The following is an 18770-nucleotide window of genomic DNA, read 5'->3' on the forward strand; positions in this document are numbered from 1 at the left end:
CTTTTTGCTGCATTTGACCTACTCCAAACAGATTCATCTGCTGTAATCACATTGCTGTGCTCAGGGCAGGCTTGAGGATTAGAGGAGGTTTAGTGAGAATTACAACCCAAATTGAACTGACAGGGTCTGATTTCCCCTGCTCCCCCCGTCCTCTCTCCCAGCCACGTACACATGTTTGAGCTTAGTTATACTGGCATGTTTCTGTAAAAATCCTAGAGACTTAAACTTATGTAGGTACTGAAGAGGATTTCCATCAGTGACAGGATAAATTTATGTTTCAAAGCTCTGATTCCCCTATGTGCTCGGGTTCTTCATATGTTGAAAATCTTTATTTTTATTGAGCCTGGGAAATTCTGAAAATTCCAGTGCTTGGAAGTGAAAGTCCTTTAAATTTTCATGCCGCAAGGATTGTTTTTATATTTCTGTTCCGATTCAAAGGTAAGCTTGCCATTCTGTGCGACACTGATGAAATAATGGCAATGAAAAACTATTCTAAATCTTGTGTAGAAACAGAATTCCGGAAGCCTGCAGGGCTGTACCCAAACAAAACGTTGGTTTACATATGACACTTCGATACCCGCTTCTGTTCAGAGCAGAAGTGATCGTGTTTTGGGGGTATGTTTTGCTAGAGGATGTTTGTCAAAATATACTTGGCACTTACTTAACCAACAGAAAAYTTTACTCTTGTGATGAAGAATTAGCAGTGCTAATATGTTAGTTACAGCTACCAAAATTGTCATAATTGGCATAGATGAGCATTTTTTTCTTTAAAGATTGAACGTGGCTTTGAACAGTTTGCTTTCTCGTGGCAATTTCAAACAAATCAGTTGATTTCAGTTGTTGCAGTGCCACCAAGCATAGTTACCCTTACTGTGAGGAGACATAACATCATTTCAGTCTTTGAAATCAAGACCAGATTTATGTTTGAAATGGAACAAGCAGATTATGGAGCATAGATGCAATGGCTCTTCTATCTGAAACGTGTCTGAAATTGCCAGCAATTGCACAGCATTGCAAATATTTTCAGGTAGATTTTAGATAATCTGCTAAATAATAYGTGATATTGATGATAATATTCCAATTTCAAAGTGATAAAAGCATATATATAAAACTCAAAGTAATATAAAAACTAAGAAAATACATCCTTGCCAACAGAAGAGCAGTTACTTGGACTCAAAGTGCTGCTCACGTTGCTAAAAGCTCCTGAGAACCCAGGCAAGACCTTGAGACTATGAAGAGGAGGTGATTCTCCAGCTAGCAGAGTAGGAATCATTTCCATTTGTGTGCACACAAGGGGAGGGGGCTGGATGCATTAGCCTTCAAGGTCGTCTTTCCATGGAGTCTCCACAAGGAACTGTGGGTTTCGCTAGCAAACTGGGTTAAGGAGGATTTGACAGGTAGCCGTAGTCAGTGTAGCAGGAAGCCAGAGCCTTTATATTCAYGGCCCAGGCTAGTCCCATGGCTTAAAGTTGGCTGTTGACCTTTGTAAAAAGTCACGCGTGCAGATGGATTTGCCCCCCAGGTGCCCACCTCTGGGGGAAAGCTGGTGCAAGCAGTATGTTTGCCTTTTCCAGAAGGGGTTAAGTCACTGAGYTATTAGCAGCGGGACTTTATGTAATGAACTATAATCAGAAATAGTATGCAAGGCTGATTAAAGCTGTTGATGCAGTGAAACAGGAATACACCCACACACGTACTTTTTGTAGGTAATTTGCTCGTGAAGATTTAGTGTTAGAATCTAAATGATTTCAAATCTGTTTTCATTTTATGAAACGTTATGCATGCGTGTAAACCAGCAACGGATGCAGATATTTGCTATTACTGACTATAGCTGGAGAAAGTCACACAAGACAAATAGGTTTTTGCATGATACTTTATAAGCTTTTAATGAAATAAACCCAGGTTGACGTGCTGGGCTGTACTGGGGACTCGGGGAGCAGTAGGTGCGTCTTTCTCATTTCTGCTGCTCAATTTTCCAAAAAGATAATAAATCTTCTAAACAACAAATTCCCTGGTATTCGTCAAGAAGGACAGCTGAAAAATTTCTAGTGTGTTACAAAACCTCGGGTATCTGCATGTTCAGATGGGCAGGTCAGAGAGCCCTAAGTTGCTCTGGTTTTGCTTCGAGATAACTAGTAGCATTCATTCACATGATTTGCTCTGCTGCATTTCGGGGTGTTTGGGTGAAGTGCCAGCGCTGTTGGTCTCCGTGTGTGCTTGTTATAGACTGATTCTTATTTGAATTGTGAGGTAGGTTTTATAGGTGTCAGTGTTACCTTGCACCTTCTTTTCAGTTTTGCTTCGTCAGCTTGACTGCCTTGGTGTTGTAGGCTGCTTCTCCCTGAAAATACAGGGATTTTTACACAAATTCTCACAGTCAGTATTAAGGAGYTGATACATACGGCCAGGTAGCTATGGAGTCCCTCTGTAACTTCCAGAGATGAGCGTGCATCTTCACTGAGTGGTTTGGTAGGTATCTTAGAAACCTAAGGTCTGCCCAACTCGATGTTTTTAGTTGCTTTTGTTATATAGTGTATGTCAGAAATGTACATACATATAGCAGTGCATTAAAGTAAGTAATGCATCTGCGAGATGAGATCAGAGGGTAACATCTTGTTGATCATTGCTGAGGAATTTATGTAAGAGAGTATTTCTAATTAATGGAAAGCATGAAATGGGTTTTCATTATGTTAAAGAATTACTACTTGGTTTAGGTCTACTGAATACAGCCTGAACACCCACTCCTAGTGCAATGAAATGAGTCAATGAAAATATTTGTATCTAGCTTTTATTGTTTTCTAAACCATAAATGTTGCAATCCTGCAGCACACAGATTTCTACTGAGCAACTGCATATTTTATTAGGGCTTTTTCTGCTTCCTAATTGTTTCATTCACCTTTCATAGGACTTGAGACATTTTAGATTTAGAATAATAATTTGATGTGTATAACCATTCTACCATGTATTCCCCATGTACCTTTCCATATGGAGGAAGAGTACGATCAGAATATTCATTAATTTAGTGAAGTACAGGGCTTGTATAAATGTACTCTGTTCCCTACTAGCTTTTTAGAGCTATTAATTGGTGTATCCATCTGTCTTTTGATTTTACGTTGAAAACTTCAAGCTACTCTTTCAGTTTTTAAGGTGATGTCATTGACAAATGTAATATACTCAACTTTATMACCAGATGCCTGGTGCTCAGAAATTAGTTGCTTACAGATTGCAGGTATATTTTTTGCTAGGATTTCACATCAAAATTTACTGGATGCTTATTTAAAAGCATGTTTGTGTTAGTTTTAGACATTGGAAGCATCTAAAGAAAATTAACAAGCAAAGCTATTTAGGAATCCTACGTGGAGGTTGGGCTACTTATTCCTTTGCAGTTGTAGGGATGATGTTTTGGAAAATAAATGCTTAATACATGTGGTTGTCAAAGGACAAAAAGCTTTGTATGTGTTTTCTCAAAAATAGCAAACTGACTTCTCCCCAGGRATCTGTGCTGTCATGCTTGTTTATGTTGTATAAAGAGTTGGAAACCTAAAAGCTTTTTCTGGTGGATTTATGATGCCTCTTAAGTTTAGATATATACAGTATGTGTGTCAAATYGTAGCCTAAGATGATTTTTCTTTTTGGTTTGTGGGATGATCCCTGTGGTTGAGTCTGAGTGGAACTAACCAAAATATGTAACAAATATGTACGGTTGCCTGTAGTATTCTCAAAACTTGTATGCAGAAATAAAATATATGTAATAAATATATAAGTATTTGTAAACAAAAATAAAATGTCTTTGTAGGGCAAAGTGTATTTTAACTTTGTGTGAGATCCCATAGAGAATTACCATTTAGATTAATCAAGTGTTCTGATATGGTGAATGAAATTTTGACTGTGCAGGTGATCAAGGGTCTTTYATTACCTGCTTTTCCAAACATAAATAGTTTTATAGTATATTCAAAGCACACAGCCAGAACATAAGGCATTGCTATATTTGAAAATCCCCAGGGGAGAGCCTAGCTGTGAAAACTTTGATGCTGCGTTGAGTTGGGTGTTAAGCATCAGCAGAGACTAGTCTGTACAAGTCATCAGTGATCRCTTGTTTCCCAATGAACATTCTGACAGGAAAAAAACTGTGCCATTTTAGCAAAATATTAAATTTTAAGAATAACTTGAACTTATTTTTCACTTTTAAAATAGTATTCGATATTTTTACCATCCAATTGTATGTACTTCCATGTAACATACAACTTTCAATTGTTTTCTGTGGGTTTTTCTGATGTGTAAGGACTGTATGTAGACTGAAGTAATAATGTAACTTGGATTTTCAAAACAGTAGATAGGGATGTATTGAATGTGTATAAGTTAACTGAAAGCTCCAGATATGATATTTGGATTGATAAGATGCTTGATTGTCTTTTGAGTAGCTTTTGGTGAGCGAGCAAAGTGAGGTCTGTAACTCAGACTGATGGCATTCGTCCTGCGCYGTTGGGGGCTCCAGCCTGATTCACTGCACAGCAAAATTATCTGTTGATGTTGAAGGAAGGCTTGGAGAGGGTGGTAGCGGGGGAAAGAACAAGCAGCTGGGGGTGGAATGAACTGGTGAAGTGTACCGGGGTGCTCAGGAGACCTGGAGGAAGGAGAAGTGGGGACTGGGAGAACCGCCAAGGGCAGGGTCTTTGTAGGAAAACATGGGCGCTTCAGGGAAGTGAGGGATGTGGAATGATGGTGATGCAGGAGCGGGGAACATGTCACATGGGGGTTGAGGGGTGTAGATGAGAGAGCAGGTTCTGGGTACGTTGTTGCACAGAGATGATGAATCACTGATGGGACCAGAAAGAAAGAATGAGGAGTGACAGGAGACCTTTATATGGGTCAGGAAGCTGGCTTCACACACAAAGAGCTTGGCATGTGGGGATCATGAGGAAAGTGTGCTCCAGGTGAAAGGAGTGTAAAGTTTATCCATCTCATGGAGCTGTATCAGAAAAGGGAAAAAGAGATGCTGAGATAATTTGGGRGAGTGAAGAACTCCCTCTCCTAACCTAGATACAGTATGCTTGGATCATAGAACCTTTCTTCTTTTGAATAATTTGCTCTTCTCTTCAATGTTCATGGCTTTATAGCTTTGTAAATATAGTGCAATGTTTGACATTGAAAGAGTTAACCAAAAAAGTTGAGTTCCTTGAAGATAAGTGATCTGCTAATCATGGCAAGAGATGCCATTTTTTTTACCTTATCTTTAAAAGAAAATTGTTCAACTAGCAGGATATGAAAAATGCTGTCCAAAACTATAAATGTTTATAAAGTGAAATGTTGAAGCATTGTTGTACGAAGTAAAGTGCTTTATTTGCTGAGTGTAAGGTTTTGGAGACTTTCTTCATATAAGGTAAAATGCTAGTTAAGTTTGGAAATTATTTCTAAATTGTATATTATGTTGTGCTCAGAGCATGGAATTACCTGTTTTCTAACAGTATTGTAACAAGGCTTTTATGTCGGGAATAACATCTGAATTGCTCAGCTCTGTGTCCTGTTCAGCCAAAAATGCCTACGATGGTGACTTCCTTGTCAGACAGCTTTTTTTAATGCAAGGCTTTGCAACTCCAGCTGTAGGTAAAGTGTAAATTGCCAAGTTTGGAAGTTGCAGTCCAAACTATCGCCTTAAGTTTTTAAGGCTTCCAGACAGGTGAATTAATCACAAAGCCTTGGAGGAAGCATTGAAGCAGGTGGCAGAAAGAAGAGAGGAGGTTTATTTTGGAGGTGGCAGGATGTTTGTAATTTTGAAGTGAAATGCTGTTTCACCCGTGCTGATGAACATATGTCCGGACATGACAGCTAGGTACAGGACTGAATCTGTTTTGGCTTGGGAAAGCTTAAGGGCGTAAAACCATTAGATTGTCATCCAGTGTGGCAGGCTGGGATGCACAAGATCACTTCATCAGTGTTGTAATAATAAACACTGGAAACTCTTAATCCTTCTTTGTTTACAGTCCTAAATCCATTTTTTTTAGGAACTTGGAAAAAATAATTAAATGTCACTATGAATTTAATAGTTAACAGAAATTTTCACCATGAACAAATACTGAAATAAGCTGCTCCAGAATAGGTGGAATCTCCGCTAAAAGATACCATGAGCAACCGGGTCTAACTYTGAGATGGGGCTTGCTTTGGACAGGAGGGTTAAACCAGGTATCTTTCAGCAATACCTTCCAGTTAAATTCTTCTGTGATTTTTTGGCTGGGAATCCAAGAATCAAAAGCCATACTTTGAGCCTGTGAAGTATATTTACCTGRGCACCTGAAAGCATCAGGTTCCAGGTATCCTAAATAGGACATTAATATTCTGGAAATCATTACATTTTAATCTCTGCCTTATTTTCTTATTTGTCAAAAATCATGTATTGTCACCAGAAAACAATCTCCCCTCTCTTCTTGCCTCTCCAGCCCCAAAATAAAACCTTTGATGGAATTAACAATACTGARTTGAATGTAGAATTGAATGAGTAATAAATAAGATAGTGTTGTTTTTAAAAATACACCGTGTTCTTTTTTTATTTCACTTCCCTAGCCTTCTCTTACCCTGTTCCCAGTATACTTCAGTCCTGCCATTTACGTTCCTGCATTTAAATTGTGCTACTTCCTTCTCCTTCTGCCCTAACTGGGAGGGGTGGGGGGACCCTAAGGAACAGTCTCCCTGCTGCTGATTTCTGATCTGTGCTGCAACAGTCTCTTTAAATCAGGAGCAATAGCTGCAGGAGCATGTTCAGGAATGTGTGTGAATATGGAACGCTCTGCAGATGGTAATTACAAAGGTGGTTTGAAATAAAGCCTGAAAATCTTAGGTAAGATTTAACATCAACTTGTAAAAAGCTGCTCTTGGTTTTCCCCTAGACACATGACTGTATAATCAATGAACCTATAGAGAAATGTTAGTCTAGAAAGATTTGGAAGTTGGATGACTTTTCATGAAGACAGCAAAACAACTATTTGGAATTCTTTTGGCAAATCTTGAGTTTAGGGAAAAGCAACAGCAGTGATGGATAAAAGGAATAAAAYGGTTTGGGGAAAACTTTCTAAATATTAGGGTTACTAAAAGAATAAAAATATTGTTATAGTATCTGAGCTAGAAAGGCTCGGGCAAACATCTCAAAAATCAAACTTTAGGATTTTGGCTTGGGACCATTCATAAGTCAGTCTTGCAGTATCARAGGTTATTTTCAATGATTAATGGAGACACTTTACAGGTAAGTAACGCTTGTAAGGTCTTCAGCRGAGAAGTCAGTCTGTTTCAGGACCTATTAGTGAGGGATGCAAGATATCAACAACAACAAATCAAGAAACTGGAAGAGAAATGCGCAAAAGAAACACCTTTTTTTTWAAAAAAAGAAAAAAGTGGTGGGAAGAGATAGTGCAACTCTCCTTTTTAGTTGCTGGAGAACCTTTACTGTCTTGAGAGATGGCTTCTGAGAGTTGGAAAATTTTGCTATCATGCTTTAGCTCTGTTTTAAAGTTGCATCCTAGAAACCAAGCACTAGTCAGTCCTAGTTCATAAAAATAAACCACTGCTGTTAACTGTCTTATTCTGGGATATTTCTAGTAAGAAAGAAWGAGTTATGCACAGAATACAGGAAGGTCTCTCAGCATCTTTTTGTTTGTTTGTTTGTTTTCCTGTTCTGGTCTTGTAAATTAGCTTTCAGTAAAGGAATTCTGCTTTTACTTATCTAAGGAGTGATACTGCTACCAAAATGGGAAATGAGTTGAAGTTGGAATAACCACGTAAGTGTTTTCTCTCTTTTTGACTTGATTAAAAGGATACCTAACAGGCTGTGCTTCAGCAAAAGTTATTTATGCCTTGAGTATTGTGCTAGCCTACTCTGAATTACTAGATTACAAAATAGATGTAAAAACAGGGGATGTAATTCTGGCTCGAGATACTCTAGCATTTAAGTTGAGAATAATGGAATTACGAGTGGAAAATCATAGCTGAGCACAGTGTGCTCAGATRCACAGGTACAGAATTACCATCCCTGCCTTTACGTGTCTCAATTTCACACCTTTTACAACATCTTATTTACCATCCTGTTGTAACGAACGCTGCACCACTGACTGACCGTGCATGTGACTCTACAGTTGTGACTATGTTGGCTTTCCAGGCAGAGGTGAGCTGGCTTAGCGTGCTCGGAGCTGACCAGTGGTGTTGAGGACCGTGGCTAGCATGACCCAAAATCTGAGCTTGCAAATCCTGTTGAGTGCCACAGCGTGCTAGCTCAGCCTGGGCGCTGCTMGAGGTCACTGCTAGAGTGGCCGCGCGCTTTCCAGTTCTTTCACAGCAAGGGCAGACTAAGCTTGTCCGCCCGCAAAAGGCGTATTGCAAGGCTGCCAAAACTGACCGTAGTGTCTGCTTAGTGATTTCAAATTAATTACTGTTATGACTTTAACCTCTGCAAGGTTAAACTGATTTTAATAAAACATATGTYTTAAAGTGAATCACAGCAGGGAACAAACTTAAGAATAAAGTGCTGGTAAAGCTCAACAGATCGATGCAGGTAGTCATTCTGTATGTGGCAACAGATTGCGCCGTATCTCCCGAGAACAACTGTTTTCTTCTGAGGGTTAACGAACAATGAATCATTTGGAGGAAAAGGTAGAAGTGCAGTTACACATAAGTCAGTGGCAAATTTCAYAGTGCAGTGTAGATCTGGGTGGAAGGAGACAAAATTACCTGGGTGAAACACTCAGGGGACTCTATTTGCACACTGTGCAGCTCTGACAATTTTCACAAATCCCATTAACATAAACAAAAAACAACAATTCCTCAAAGTATAGTGAAAGTAAAGCTGAGAACTAGTAAAATATCAAATGTTATTCTTCAAATAACCTTTCAGTTCATGAAAACTTCCTSTGAATGATGAACCTTTTAACTTGTCTTCGATTATAATGATGAAGTTAATCTCAGAAAGAAAAAGATCAAGTTAATAATAGCTAACCACATCAAGTCAAGCAGTTCTAATGATTAAATTGAATTTTTCTCCTCTGAGAAATTCATTTATGAAATTAGACATTATTTTCTACATATAATAACTTAATTGGCTGATAAATGAATATTTTCCTCCTAGGATTTTGTTCTGTGTTATAATTCAAGTAAGAATTTGTGATACAAATAGCTGAAGCTTTCATATATGCAACATTTTTCATTGTTCTCATTTTTCTGTTGTCAGAGAAACTGCCAATTTTCAGTTTTTATGCTTGTGCAAATTCTTCTACTAGGAAAAGTTAACAAGGATTACTGACATAATGTGTGTGTTGCACTGAGTTTCCCMAGTTGACTAAACTTCAGTAAGCACTATGGAATAGAGGTGATTTTACTTAWTACTTCAAAATTATTTGATGTAAAATGCTATTGTGGACTTCCTATCCTAAAATAATGAATATTTTAGAATAAACATGATAATGTGTTTACTGTCATCTATTATATTTTACGGGTTTTTTTTGGGGGGGGGATGTAGATGTTTGACAAAAGTGGGACCTTTCTAGAATGTAAAAACCAGAGTCTCTTATTTCCAAATTTCTAATTATAAAATGACATTTGTTAATGAGGACTGATGATGAAATGTGAAGTCTTTCTTCTGGAACATTATGAATCATAAATAATTTGGTGCTGAAAAAAATCAATCTCTGCCAACAGCAGAAAATTAGAATTGTTAGGATTCATGGTCTGACAATCTAAAACCCCAGCATGTCCCCAGCAGGTAACAGAGTAYCTAGTAAGTCTTTGCAGGTAAGACTTGGATTTGAAACTAAACAAAAAACCTCACTGTAGGTTGTATGGGAAATATCTAAGCAGGATAGAATTGAAATAGTAAAATTTAAACCAGATTAAAAAAACAGTTATTAAAGAGAAAATAGAAATAGTAAATTAGAAAACAGAAAGACCGTTCAGAATTTTTTATTGGAACAGTAGGCTTCCAAAAATGGTATACCCTTATACTTAAAGCTTTTAGGGTCCAACTGTGATAAGAGTTTTGAGGAAAAGGATGGAAAGAACGAGCAACTGGGTTTKTTTTTTTCTTTTGTTAACTTTAATAAATTTCGGAGGGTGATGTTATACGGAGGTGCTTGCTACTATGTAAAGCAGCTTGCTTTGCATGCRTGACCTCCAGAGCCACTTTGGTTTGCCTAATGTAGTTTGTACACTTACACAGAACTGTAAAAAAAAAAAAAAAAATGCATAGTGACTGTTTTATGTGCAGCAGATAACGCACATGTGAACTGTATTTGTTTTGCCCGTGTGCATTTGGGCCGGTATGTACAGTCATAGAATAATCTCGGTGGGGTCTAAACTCTGTCCAAAGCAGTGCCAACCTCAAGGTTGGATTGAACTTTGAAGTTAGGTCAGGTTGCTCAGGGCCTTGTGCAGCTGAGTTCTGAATATCTCCRGTGATGGATGGATGATGGGTGACTTGTACCAGTATTTGACCACCATTGCTGTGGTTTTCCTCCCCCACCCCTCCCAATTTCTAATTTGAATTTCCCTCACTTTAACTTGTGCTAGTTAGCCTTCGTCTTCTCGCTGTGCCCGTCTGTAAGCTCTCTTGAAGATGGTTCTTGGAGCGTGTGCTCCAGCCCCCTACCCATCTTAGTGGCCTTCCACTYGGCTTCAGGATATCAGGGCAGGATTTCAGGTTCAGCCTCACAAGTGAGGAGTAGAGAGGAGTAAGGACTGCTCCTGAGCTGCTGGCAACACTACTGCTAGTGCAAGGGTSCTCTGCTGATACCAGGACACCCGTGTCCTTTTCTGCAGTACTTTTTTAACTAGTTGGTTCGCAGCTTACGCTGTTGCATATACATCCTAGATGCAGTACTTTACGTTTGCCTTGGGAATTTTTAAAAGAACCACGTGAACTTCTGCCCTTGAGTTACTGAGTAACTAGTAGTAGCAGGCTATCAGTTTCTGTAAGGAGAACATGTAACTAGGTTTGTTTTATTTTTGTTTGARTACACTTCAGGGTTTGTTGTTATGCAGACATACTAGCGCACGTGTGCTAGTGCACTTGAGGCAGAGGAGATGCATGCTTTACTTTCACAGATATTGATGATGGAAAAGGAATGGTGATGGACAGAAATCTTGAATTTGGTGCAGGTTATAAAGAGGACCATGTGGCAGTGGGCATTTGTACTTCTGCGTGTTTTGTACTCCACCCAAAGCCTGACTCTKTCCTTTTTCTTTTAGCCTGCTTTTTTCATATCTTTGAGTTTTCATTCATTTTTTTTTTCCATTTTCCCCCTTAAAGTAGATCTATATACCTCCTTGGAAATGAGCGCACAGTGTTCCCATCTCATCGTTCCCATCTCTACTACATAAACATTATTTGCTATGCCATGGCTGAAAAGTRCAGATAAAGCTTTAGGTTATGTTAAGGTGTGTAGTGTTTGCATTTTTTTCTCCCTGATCTGATTTGTACATGAAAGTTCATCAGCCTGATTAGTTGTTAACCAGAATAGTGTTGGAAAYGTATGCAAAGTTGAAAATAATAATTGATACAGCCTAAAATACAGGACCTCTGTAACAGTTAAATAGTTGGACAGGCTTTTAAAGTTATTCTAATTCTTTAAGTAGAAAAGAATATTGTTTCAACAATATTGTTGTAGCAGACGTATAAGGAAAATAGCTTTTTATAATTTATGTAAACAGCTGTACAAATACAGTAACCGTAGATCGTTTGTACTGTTTCTGTCATCTATAATGCACTAAGTATTCCTTAAGTGCTCAGCTTTATATAAATAGCAGCTGCTATTTCAAAGCAGTACTGTCAATGGCAAGTGAAGTTAAACTTGCTGCCTTTGGAGGCAAAAAGTATTCTGGCTGGTTATTTAATTACTGTGCTGGAAAGTACTCTGTAGTTYTGAGAAGAGAATGCAGAACGTAACAGTTTTCCTATAAGCATTAGAAAGCCTTGATTCGTAGACAGTACTGAACTACCAACACGCTGCTGGTTCAGCAGCATCTCTCCGCGTGCATTTGGCAAGTATTTGAAGGCCACATTTTGTGTAATCACTTCAGGCTTTGAAAAATTTAACTCCTTTGTGTCGAAGATTGTACACAGCAAGACAAGATTGTATCTTGACAGTCTCGTGTGTTTTGTCTTTTACCAGCCAGAGTATAGCTGTAGATTTTTCTTTATTATTATTTATTTTTAGCTCCTCAAAGGATATATGGCTTTGGTACTGATGAGGTATGGCAAAGCATTTAATTTCCATGGCTTTGTGAAAATGAATTACTGAGAAGCTGTATTTTCTTAACAATGGAAATAAATGGAAAAATTCATATCAGGTTATTTAGAAACATGTGATTGTGTTTAGTTTGTGTTTATTTACAGTGTGAAATCTGTACTGAGTGAATGCATGCTTTCTGGAGTATTCAGCTGATTTGCAAATAAGACTTTGCAAAATGTAGAATAAATGCTGTCAGCTACCGTGATCTCTACTATCATTTTGTAATCTTTCTGCCAATTGACTTCCTTCYGTTTTTAGTTAACATTTCTGTTATTTAAATTTATGGAAAATTTGCATAGGCACTGTTATTACCTAATTGCAACCAAGGGTGCGTTTTAAATTCTTCAAAGAATTTTGGGCTCCTGATTTAACTCATCCGTTGATGTTATAGTAAATTACTTATTTTAAGTCCTTCAGTTGAGGAAATGTGCTCTGTCCTTCTGACTTTAAAGTTCTCCACTAACCAAACTAAAAACTGTCACTAGTCAATTCGTAAGTAAAAGTTTGTCTGTAGGTGTGGAATCCAAATGTAAAAGTGTTCTTTCCAAAGGTAAACCAACAAAAAGAATATATAGACATTTCTTCACTGCCATTACACTGTATTTTTGAGATACTGGTCAATGAGATTTAAAAGCCTGTTTGTTAGAAATTTTAATTACTCTGATAGCAACAATAATGAAGAAAAGTTATATAAAATGATTAATACTTTTATATCCCTTTTTCTCTATCGCAGATTTAAAAGAAGCTGAAATGATTGGATTATATAACTCCGATGTTCTGAAGTGCAAGTGATGCTTAAAGAATTTGAAGATRTGGAAGCATGACCACTTCTTAAAATGCGAAAGTTAAAGGAATTTACTGTTTATCAAATCCTACTGAATATCTGAATTCTCTGGATACCTTACATTTAACTGTGTCCTTAAATGTCCACCATTAAGATCTCATGCAACCATTGCATACTTTGGAGACTATTCTCCAAAAGAGAACTGTGCATTTAAARAGCAGAAATGACTGTATTTTCTTTTGGAACTTACTAAGGCTGAACATACTGAAAGATCATGACCAGCTTGAAGCGGTCCCAGACTGAAAGGGCTGTTGCCACTGGGGTATCAGTTGGAACAGATGGCACCTCAAAAGTCCACTCGGATGACTTTTATATGAGGCGCTTTAGGTCGCAGAATGGTAGCTTAGGATCTGCAGTCATGGCTCCAGTTGGACCTCCTCGCAATGAAAGTTCCCATCACCTTACCTCTACTCCTGGCGTCCCTAAAATGGGAGTCAGGGCAAGGATTGCTGATTGGCCCCCAAGGAAGGACAACCTCAAGGAAACAAGCAGATCTAGTCAAGACATTGATGCATCGAGTTGCCTTGACAGCATGTCTTCTAAAAGCAGTCCTGGGAGTCAGGGAAGCTCTGTTAACCTGAATGCTAGTGATTCTGTCATGTTAAAGAGCATTCAGAACACACTTAAAARCAAGACCAGACCATCTGAGAATCTTGACTCCAGATTTCTTACACCTGATGGGTACCCCAGTTCACCTAGGAAAGCTCTTCGCAGAATAAGACAGCGCAGTAACAGTGACATTACCATAAGTGAGCTTGATGTGGATAGTTTTGATGAATGTATTTCACCTACTTTTAAATCTGGACCATCCCTGCACAGGGAATATGGCAGCACATCTTCAATAGATAAACAGGGAACTTCAGGGGAAAGTTTTTTTGACTTACTGAAGGGTTATAAAGATGAAAAGTCTGATCAGAGAAGCCCAGCCACRTCTAAGCTCAGTGAACTCTTGATTGCCAGTGGAAGCAAGGGTTCAGGATTCTCTCTAGATGTGATAGATGGGCCTATTACTCAAAGGGAGAACTTGAGACTCTTTAAAGAAAGGGAGAAACCACTCAAGAGACGCTCAAAATCTGAGACAGGAGATTCATCCATTTTTCGTAAGCTGCGCAATGCCAAAGGTGAAGGAGAGCTTGGGAAGTCTTCAGATCTTGAAGATAACAGGTCAGAAGACAGTGTCAAGCCTTGGACTTGCCCAAAGTGTTTTGCTCACTATGATGTACAGAGCATATTATTTGATTTAAATGAAGCAGCAATCAACAGGCATAATGTTATTAAAAGAAGGAACACAACAACAGGAGCATCTGCTGCTGCTGTAGCGTCACTTGTGTCTGGACCCTTGTCCCATTCTGCCAGTTTCAATTCTCCAATGGGCAGCACTGAAGATCTGAATTCAAAAGGAAGTCTCAATATGGACCAGGGGGATGATAAAAGCAATGAACTTGTGATGAGTTGTCCTTATTTTCGTAATGAGATTGGTGGGGAAGGGGAGAGGAAGATCAGCCTTTCCAAATCTAATTCAGGTTCCTTCAGTGGATGTGAAAGTGCCTCCTTTGAGTCAACTCTGAGTTCTCATTGCACAAATGCTGGAGTAGCAGTTCTAGAAGTTCCCAAGGAGAATCTGATTTTACATCTAGACAGAGTGAAAAGGTACATCGTTGAACATGTAGACCTTGGTGCATATTATTATCGAAAATTCTTCTATCAGAAAGGTAAGATGTTTCTCCCRAAGTTACCAGTCTTTTGCTTAATCAAAATACAAATTTAGCTGACATAAAGTCATGCAGATATTACTATGTTTCTTACCATCAGTGTTTAGCCATACTGTTTTACTTTTTTGCTGCTTTAACTAATACATGCTATGTTTAATAGAACTTGTCACTGTTTTAGGGAGGAAAAAAGTTATTGTGGTATCTATATCACGAGTGGTTAGTAATGGCTACAMATGATATGTCTTGAAATGCAGCTTTAGTATCTATTTTGGGCAAAGAGGGGAAATTTTTGATACTTGAAAGTTTTGTGAGTTTTTTTGTTCTTTAAACATTAAACTAAAACTGAACTGTGACAATTTTCTTYTCTCTACATAAAGTGCTGATACACTAAGGATTTAGTGGGAACGTGCAGCTTGGAAATGTACGTGACATTTGCAGTATTCTTCAAGCTTTTTAATATCTTTAAAATAAACTACCCATGTTACTAACAAGGCCCAAATTATTAAAATATCTCACAATCTAGATAACAYGAAATATTTATGTATGAGACTCAGATTTATGGAGTAGCAAATAATGAAGGCAATTTGTTAGCTGTATGAATTACRGTCATATTTAAACAAAATGGGTTTTTAGTAGCTAAAAGACAAGGTATGTTGCATGTTGGATTGAAAAAACAGTCTGGTCAAGAGAGTGAGAGTATATCTTGGAAAGCAACAGCTGGGAAAGGGAGTGTTATGAGTGTTAGCTACACTGAGTTTTGAATAACTTTATGGATGAACAATAATTCTTGTATGTAAAAGAAATACCAAGGTAAAATTAAGATGTTCTTTGACCCTTTGCAGAATCCTGGTGAGACTGTTGCTAAAATAATGTCCAAGTCTGGGGGTCCASACTTCTAAATGTGAAAATACCAGTGGAGAAAGCTTAGTGGAAGTTACAAAAATATACAGATATTGGGTCTTACGGCTGAATTCAGCTCCTCTGCCTTATATCTGAACTAATCATCCAGACTCCCTGAATAATCAGTGGAGAGAAATGAACATTACAGGATGGTATGAATTACAGTCTTATTTTCCTCCATTCAGTACACAGGGATCCTAGATAACTAACACTGATGTAGGTGTTCATATTTACATRAGATGAATATTATTCTTGCATTGTAAAGATGTATTTGCGAGKTGACTGTCTAAAGGTATATTAATAAAGATCTATTTGAGGAAGGACTTTTAATTAGTACCCTAATTAGAACTATAAATCCAGACTTTTACAGGAACTGAGATCTGTGGTAACAGGGGRAAAAAAAAAGAGAAAAAAAAAGCCATCGCAAGAACAAATTTGTAAAACTTACACAAATCTGGCCTTGAAATAAGATTAACCTCTTAACRGAAAGGATAATTGAACATGAGAAAAGCTTAATAAAGGAGGTTGACTGTTCTTTAGGATTCATTTGAATTTTACAAGGCTGTTCGACATCTTTCTCTATGGCGTTTTCCCTTCTTAACCCTGAGTTCTGAAAAGAYGCTTTTTGACCTATTGTGTTTTGTGATAACAGGGTTTCCTCTGTGCTTTTTGTCTTAAATTAATACAGGATGTGTTTTTTTTTTTTTTAAGATGTTTCCTCTTTATTAGAGACGTTTGCTGTACTTCCAGGTTGTAATAGCRTGAAAAGAGTAACGTTAGCTTCAGTTCAGTGTCAGTGTGATTTCTCATCTGCACCATAGTGAATATGCACTTTCAGCCCRTGCAACTTGGTGTAATGTCCAAGGGGCATGTTTCTGGGCCCTCTGAAATGAAATTGGAGTACCTGTCAAAATATATGAGTATGAGGTAATTATTAATAAAAATCTTTAGAAGAGCGCTAGTGCTGATCAAAGTATAATGGGGGAAAAATGTGCAATTACTTAAATAAAAGATTTTCTCTCTAAATATGRTATTTCATAGAATCAGTCAGAATGACAGCAGGCTGGAAGTTTCTTTCCTCTTTTCTATACAATGGCACTGAATATAAGGAGTCAGTACTGCTGATGGGGAAAACATTAACAAGCTACATTTCAACTGACTGTACTGAGGTTTAATTTGTAGACTGCGTACTTTTTTCCTTGCTGAGCAGTATAATATTCTGATTTGTCCTATGGTTGTGATGAGAMTAAGGTTTTGTAATTAATACCCTGAGAAAATACATGCTAAGACAGCTGATCAGCTTCAGTTTTGATTAAAAAAAAAAACGTGTCAGGACACAAAGGAGGAACATCAGCTTGCTCAGGGCTTTCTGCTGAAGTGTAAGAGAAGTCTTAGCGCATGAGAGTGTGAGACTTACCCAAACACACAGCTTTCCAGTCCCCCCCWRATTAATTCCATACTATTAACTGCAACACTTAAAATTGAAGTGACTGCCCCTGGCCGTAAAACCCCATATACAGTTCCCAAAAATGGAACAGTCCTCTTAAGTCAACTCACAATTTAGTCTAGTCCTGTCTTCTGGCAGTGGTCAGCAGCAGATGCCTGAGGAAGAGTAAGAACAGGACAAAAGACTGGTAGTCCCTCCCTGGTGTACTTCCCAGCCTCCGGGGAGCTGCAGCTGGTGGGCTTCCGAAGCTAGGGGTAGTATCGTTCATGTTTGGTAGTCTTTGGATTTGCTTTCTATGTCCCGTTGCCTGTTGCGCCGTGCAAACTGTTAGCGTTCCGGTTACTCCACAAGGAATTCTGCTACTCAGGTGTGTGTTAGCTCTGAAGAGTTATTTCCTTTGCTTACTGTGTATGAGCAAAATATGAGCTATAATGTAAACTTAAAAATGCTTTGGAAAAGGAGAATAGCAGTGAATGTGTCTAGAGAGCATGGATTTAAAAAAATTTAAAAATTCTTTTTTGGTTAACCACTTGAGTTAAAATGTTTATAACTGGCACATTTTTATAAGGCAATTTTTGACAGAGTCTTGACAGMGTTTCACAGTAAAGACAAATTTTTTTAGGCCAAGAGTCCTACAGGAACTTAAAAATAAATCCCATCTCCTTGGATCTTTTCTTCATCTTGGAAGCAAAGACCCAGAGAAGGGGCTCAATTTCAAATGAAAAATTCTTGAATTATTTATAAAATTTATTTTTTATTATTATTTTCTGCAACAGATCTGCTATTAGAAATATCTAATGTTGATTCAGGGCTGAATTTTTCTGTAACTGACAGGATCTTTCATTAAAATGTTTTTTTCTATAGGAGTTTTGCTGTAGAAAAGACCTAGCAATTCATGCTTGCCAACAACAAGAAAATTATCTTCAGTGTGTAAAAAGCCTCTTTTTAAATTATTTATTGATTTTTTTTCCTGCATTTTTTTATTTACTTGTATAGAAGCTGTATCCATTTAAGGTATCAACATKGCAGATTAGGTGCAGCAGTTGTTAAGAAGCATATACAAACTATTTTTTTTATTTAAAAATCATCTTGTGGTGTTCATCTTTTCAGCTCTATGCTGCTAATGCTTTGGAAATTGGACAGCCTTTTCCTTCTCAYAATGAAATTATTTTTCTTCTGCAGTAGCTATTTACTGTTTCTGGAAAGTGTCCAAGTCCTGATACCTATGGTGATTATTTGACCTTCRGGTTGTTACAGTGATACCCGACCAGTAGCTACCTCCTGAATAATTTTGAACCTAATCATCCAAATGACACATCATGTATAAGAAAAATCTGTACAGTGAACGACACTGAAAATAGCTTGCTTCAGCACTCCCGTTTGCATGAGTATATGCAAATGTGCATACAGAAAAAGCTATGGATTTGTTGTAGCAACCAGTTTTTGCTTTATGGAAGGAAACAGATGTATGGTTACCATAACAGCTCCAAGGAAAGGTGCAGAATAAGGCTGAAGTGTAGTTATGGTATAGTAGAAATGGGACATCACTGAGGTGTTTGAGGGGGTAGGTTCCTTTCAGTCTATTTGCACAAATACACTTTTTT

At 37.9% G+C, this 18770-nt stretch overlaps 1 protein-coding gene across 6 annotated transcripts in view; it reads left to right on the forward strand.

Moving 5' to 3' along the window:
* The window catches only part of SIPA1L1 (signal induced proliferation associated 1 like 1), a 198703-nt gene that overhangs the window by 102132 nt on the left and 77801 nt on the right, over positions 1-18770 (forward strand). For all 6 annotated transcript variants that reach the window (XM_085299806.1, XM_085299810.1, XM_085299809.1 and 3 more), the window contains one exon: positions 12997-14819. In XM_085299806.1, coding sequence (XP_085155932.1) covers positions 13322-14819 — 1498 coding nt within the window. In that variant the 5' untranslated portion in view covers positions 12997-13321. The remainder of the gene's footprint in view (positions 1-12996; positions 14820-18770) is intronic.

The sequence above is a fragment of the Rhea americana genome, unplaced genomic scaffold (assembly GCF_003343005.1).
Source record: "Rhea americana isolate MKP2758 unplaced genomic scaffold, rheAme1 scaffold_155, whole genome shotgun sequence".
NCBI lineage: Eukaryota > Metazoa > Chordata > Aves > Rheiformes > Rheidae > Rhea > Rhea americana.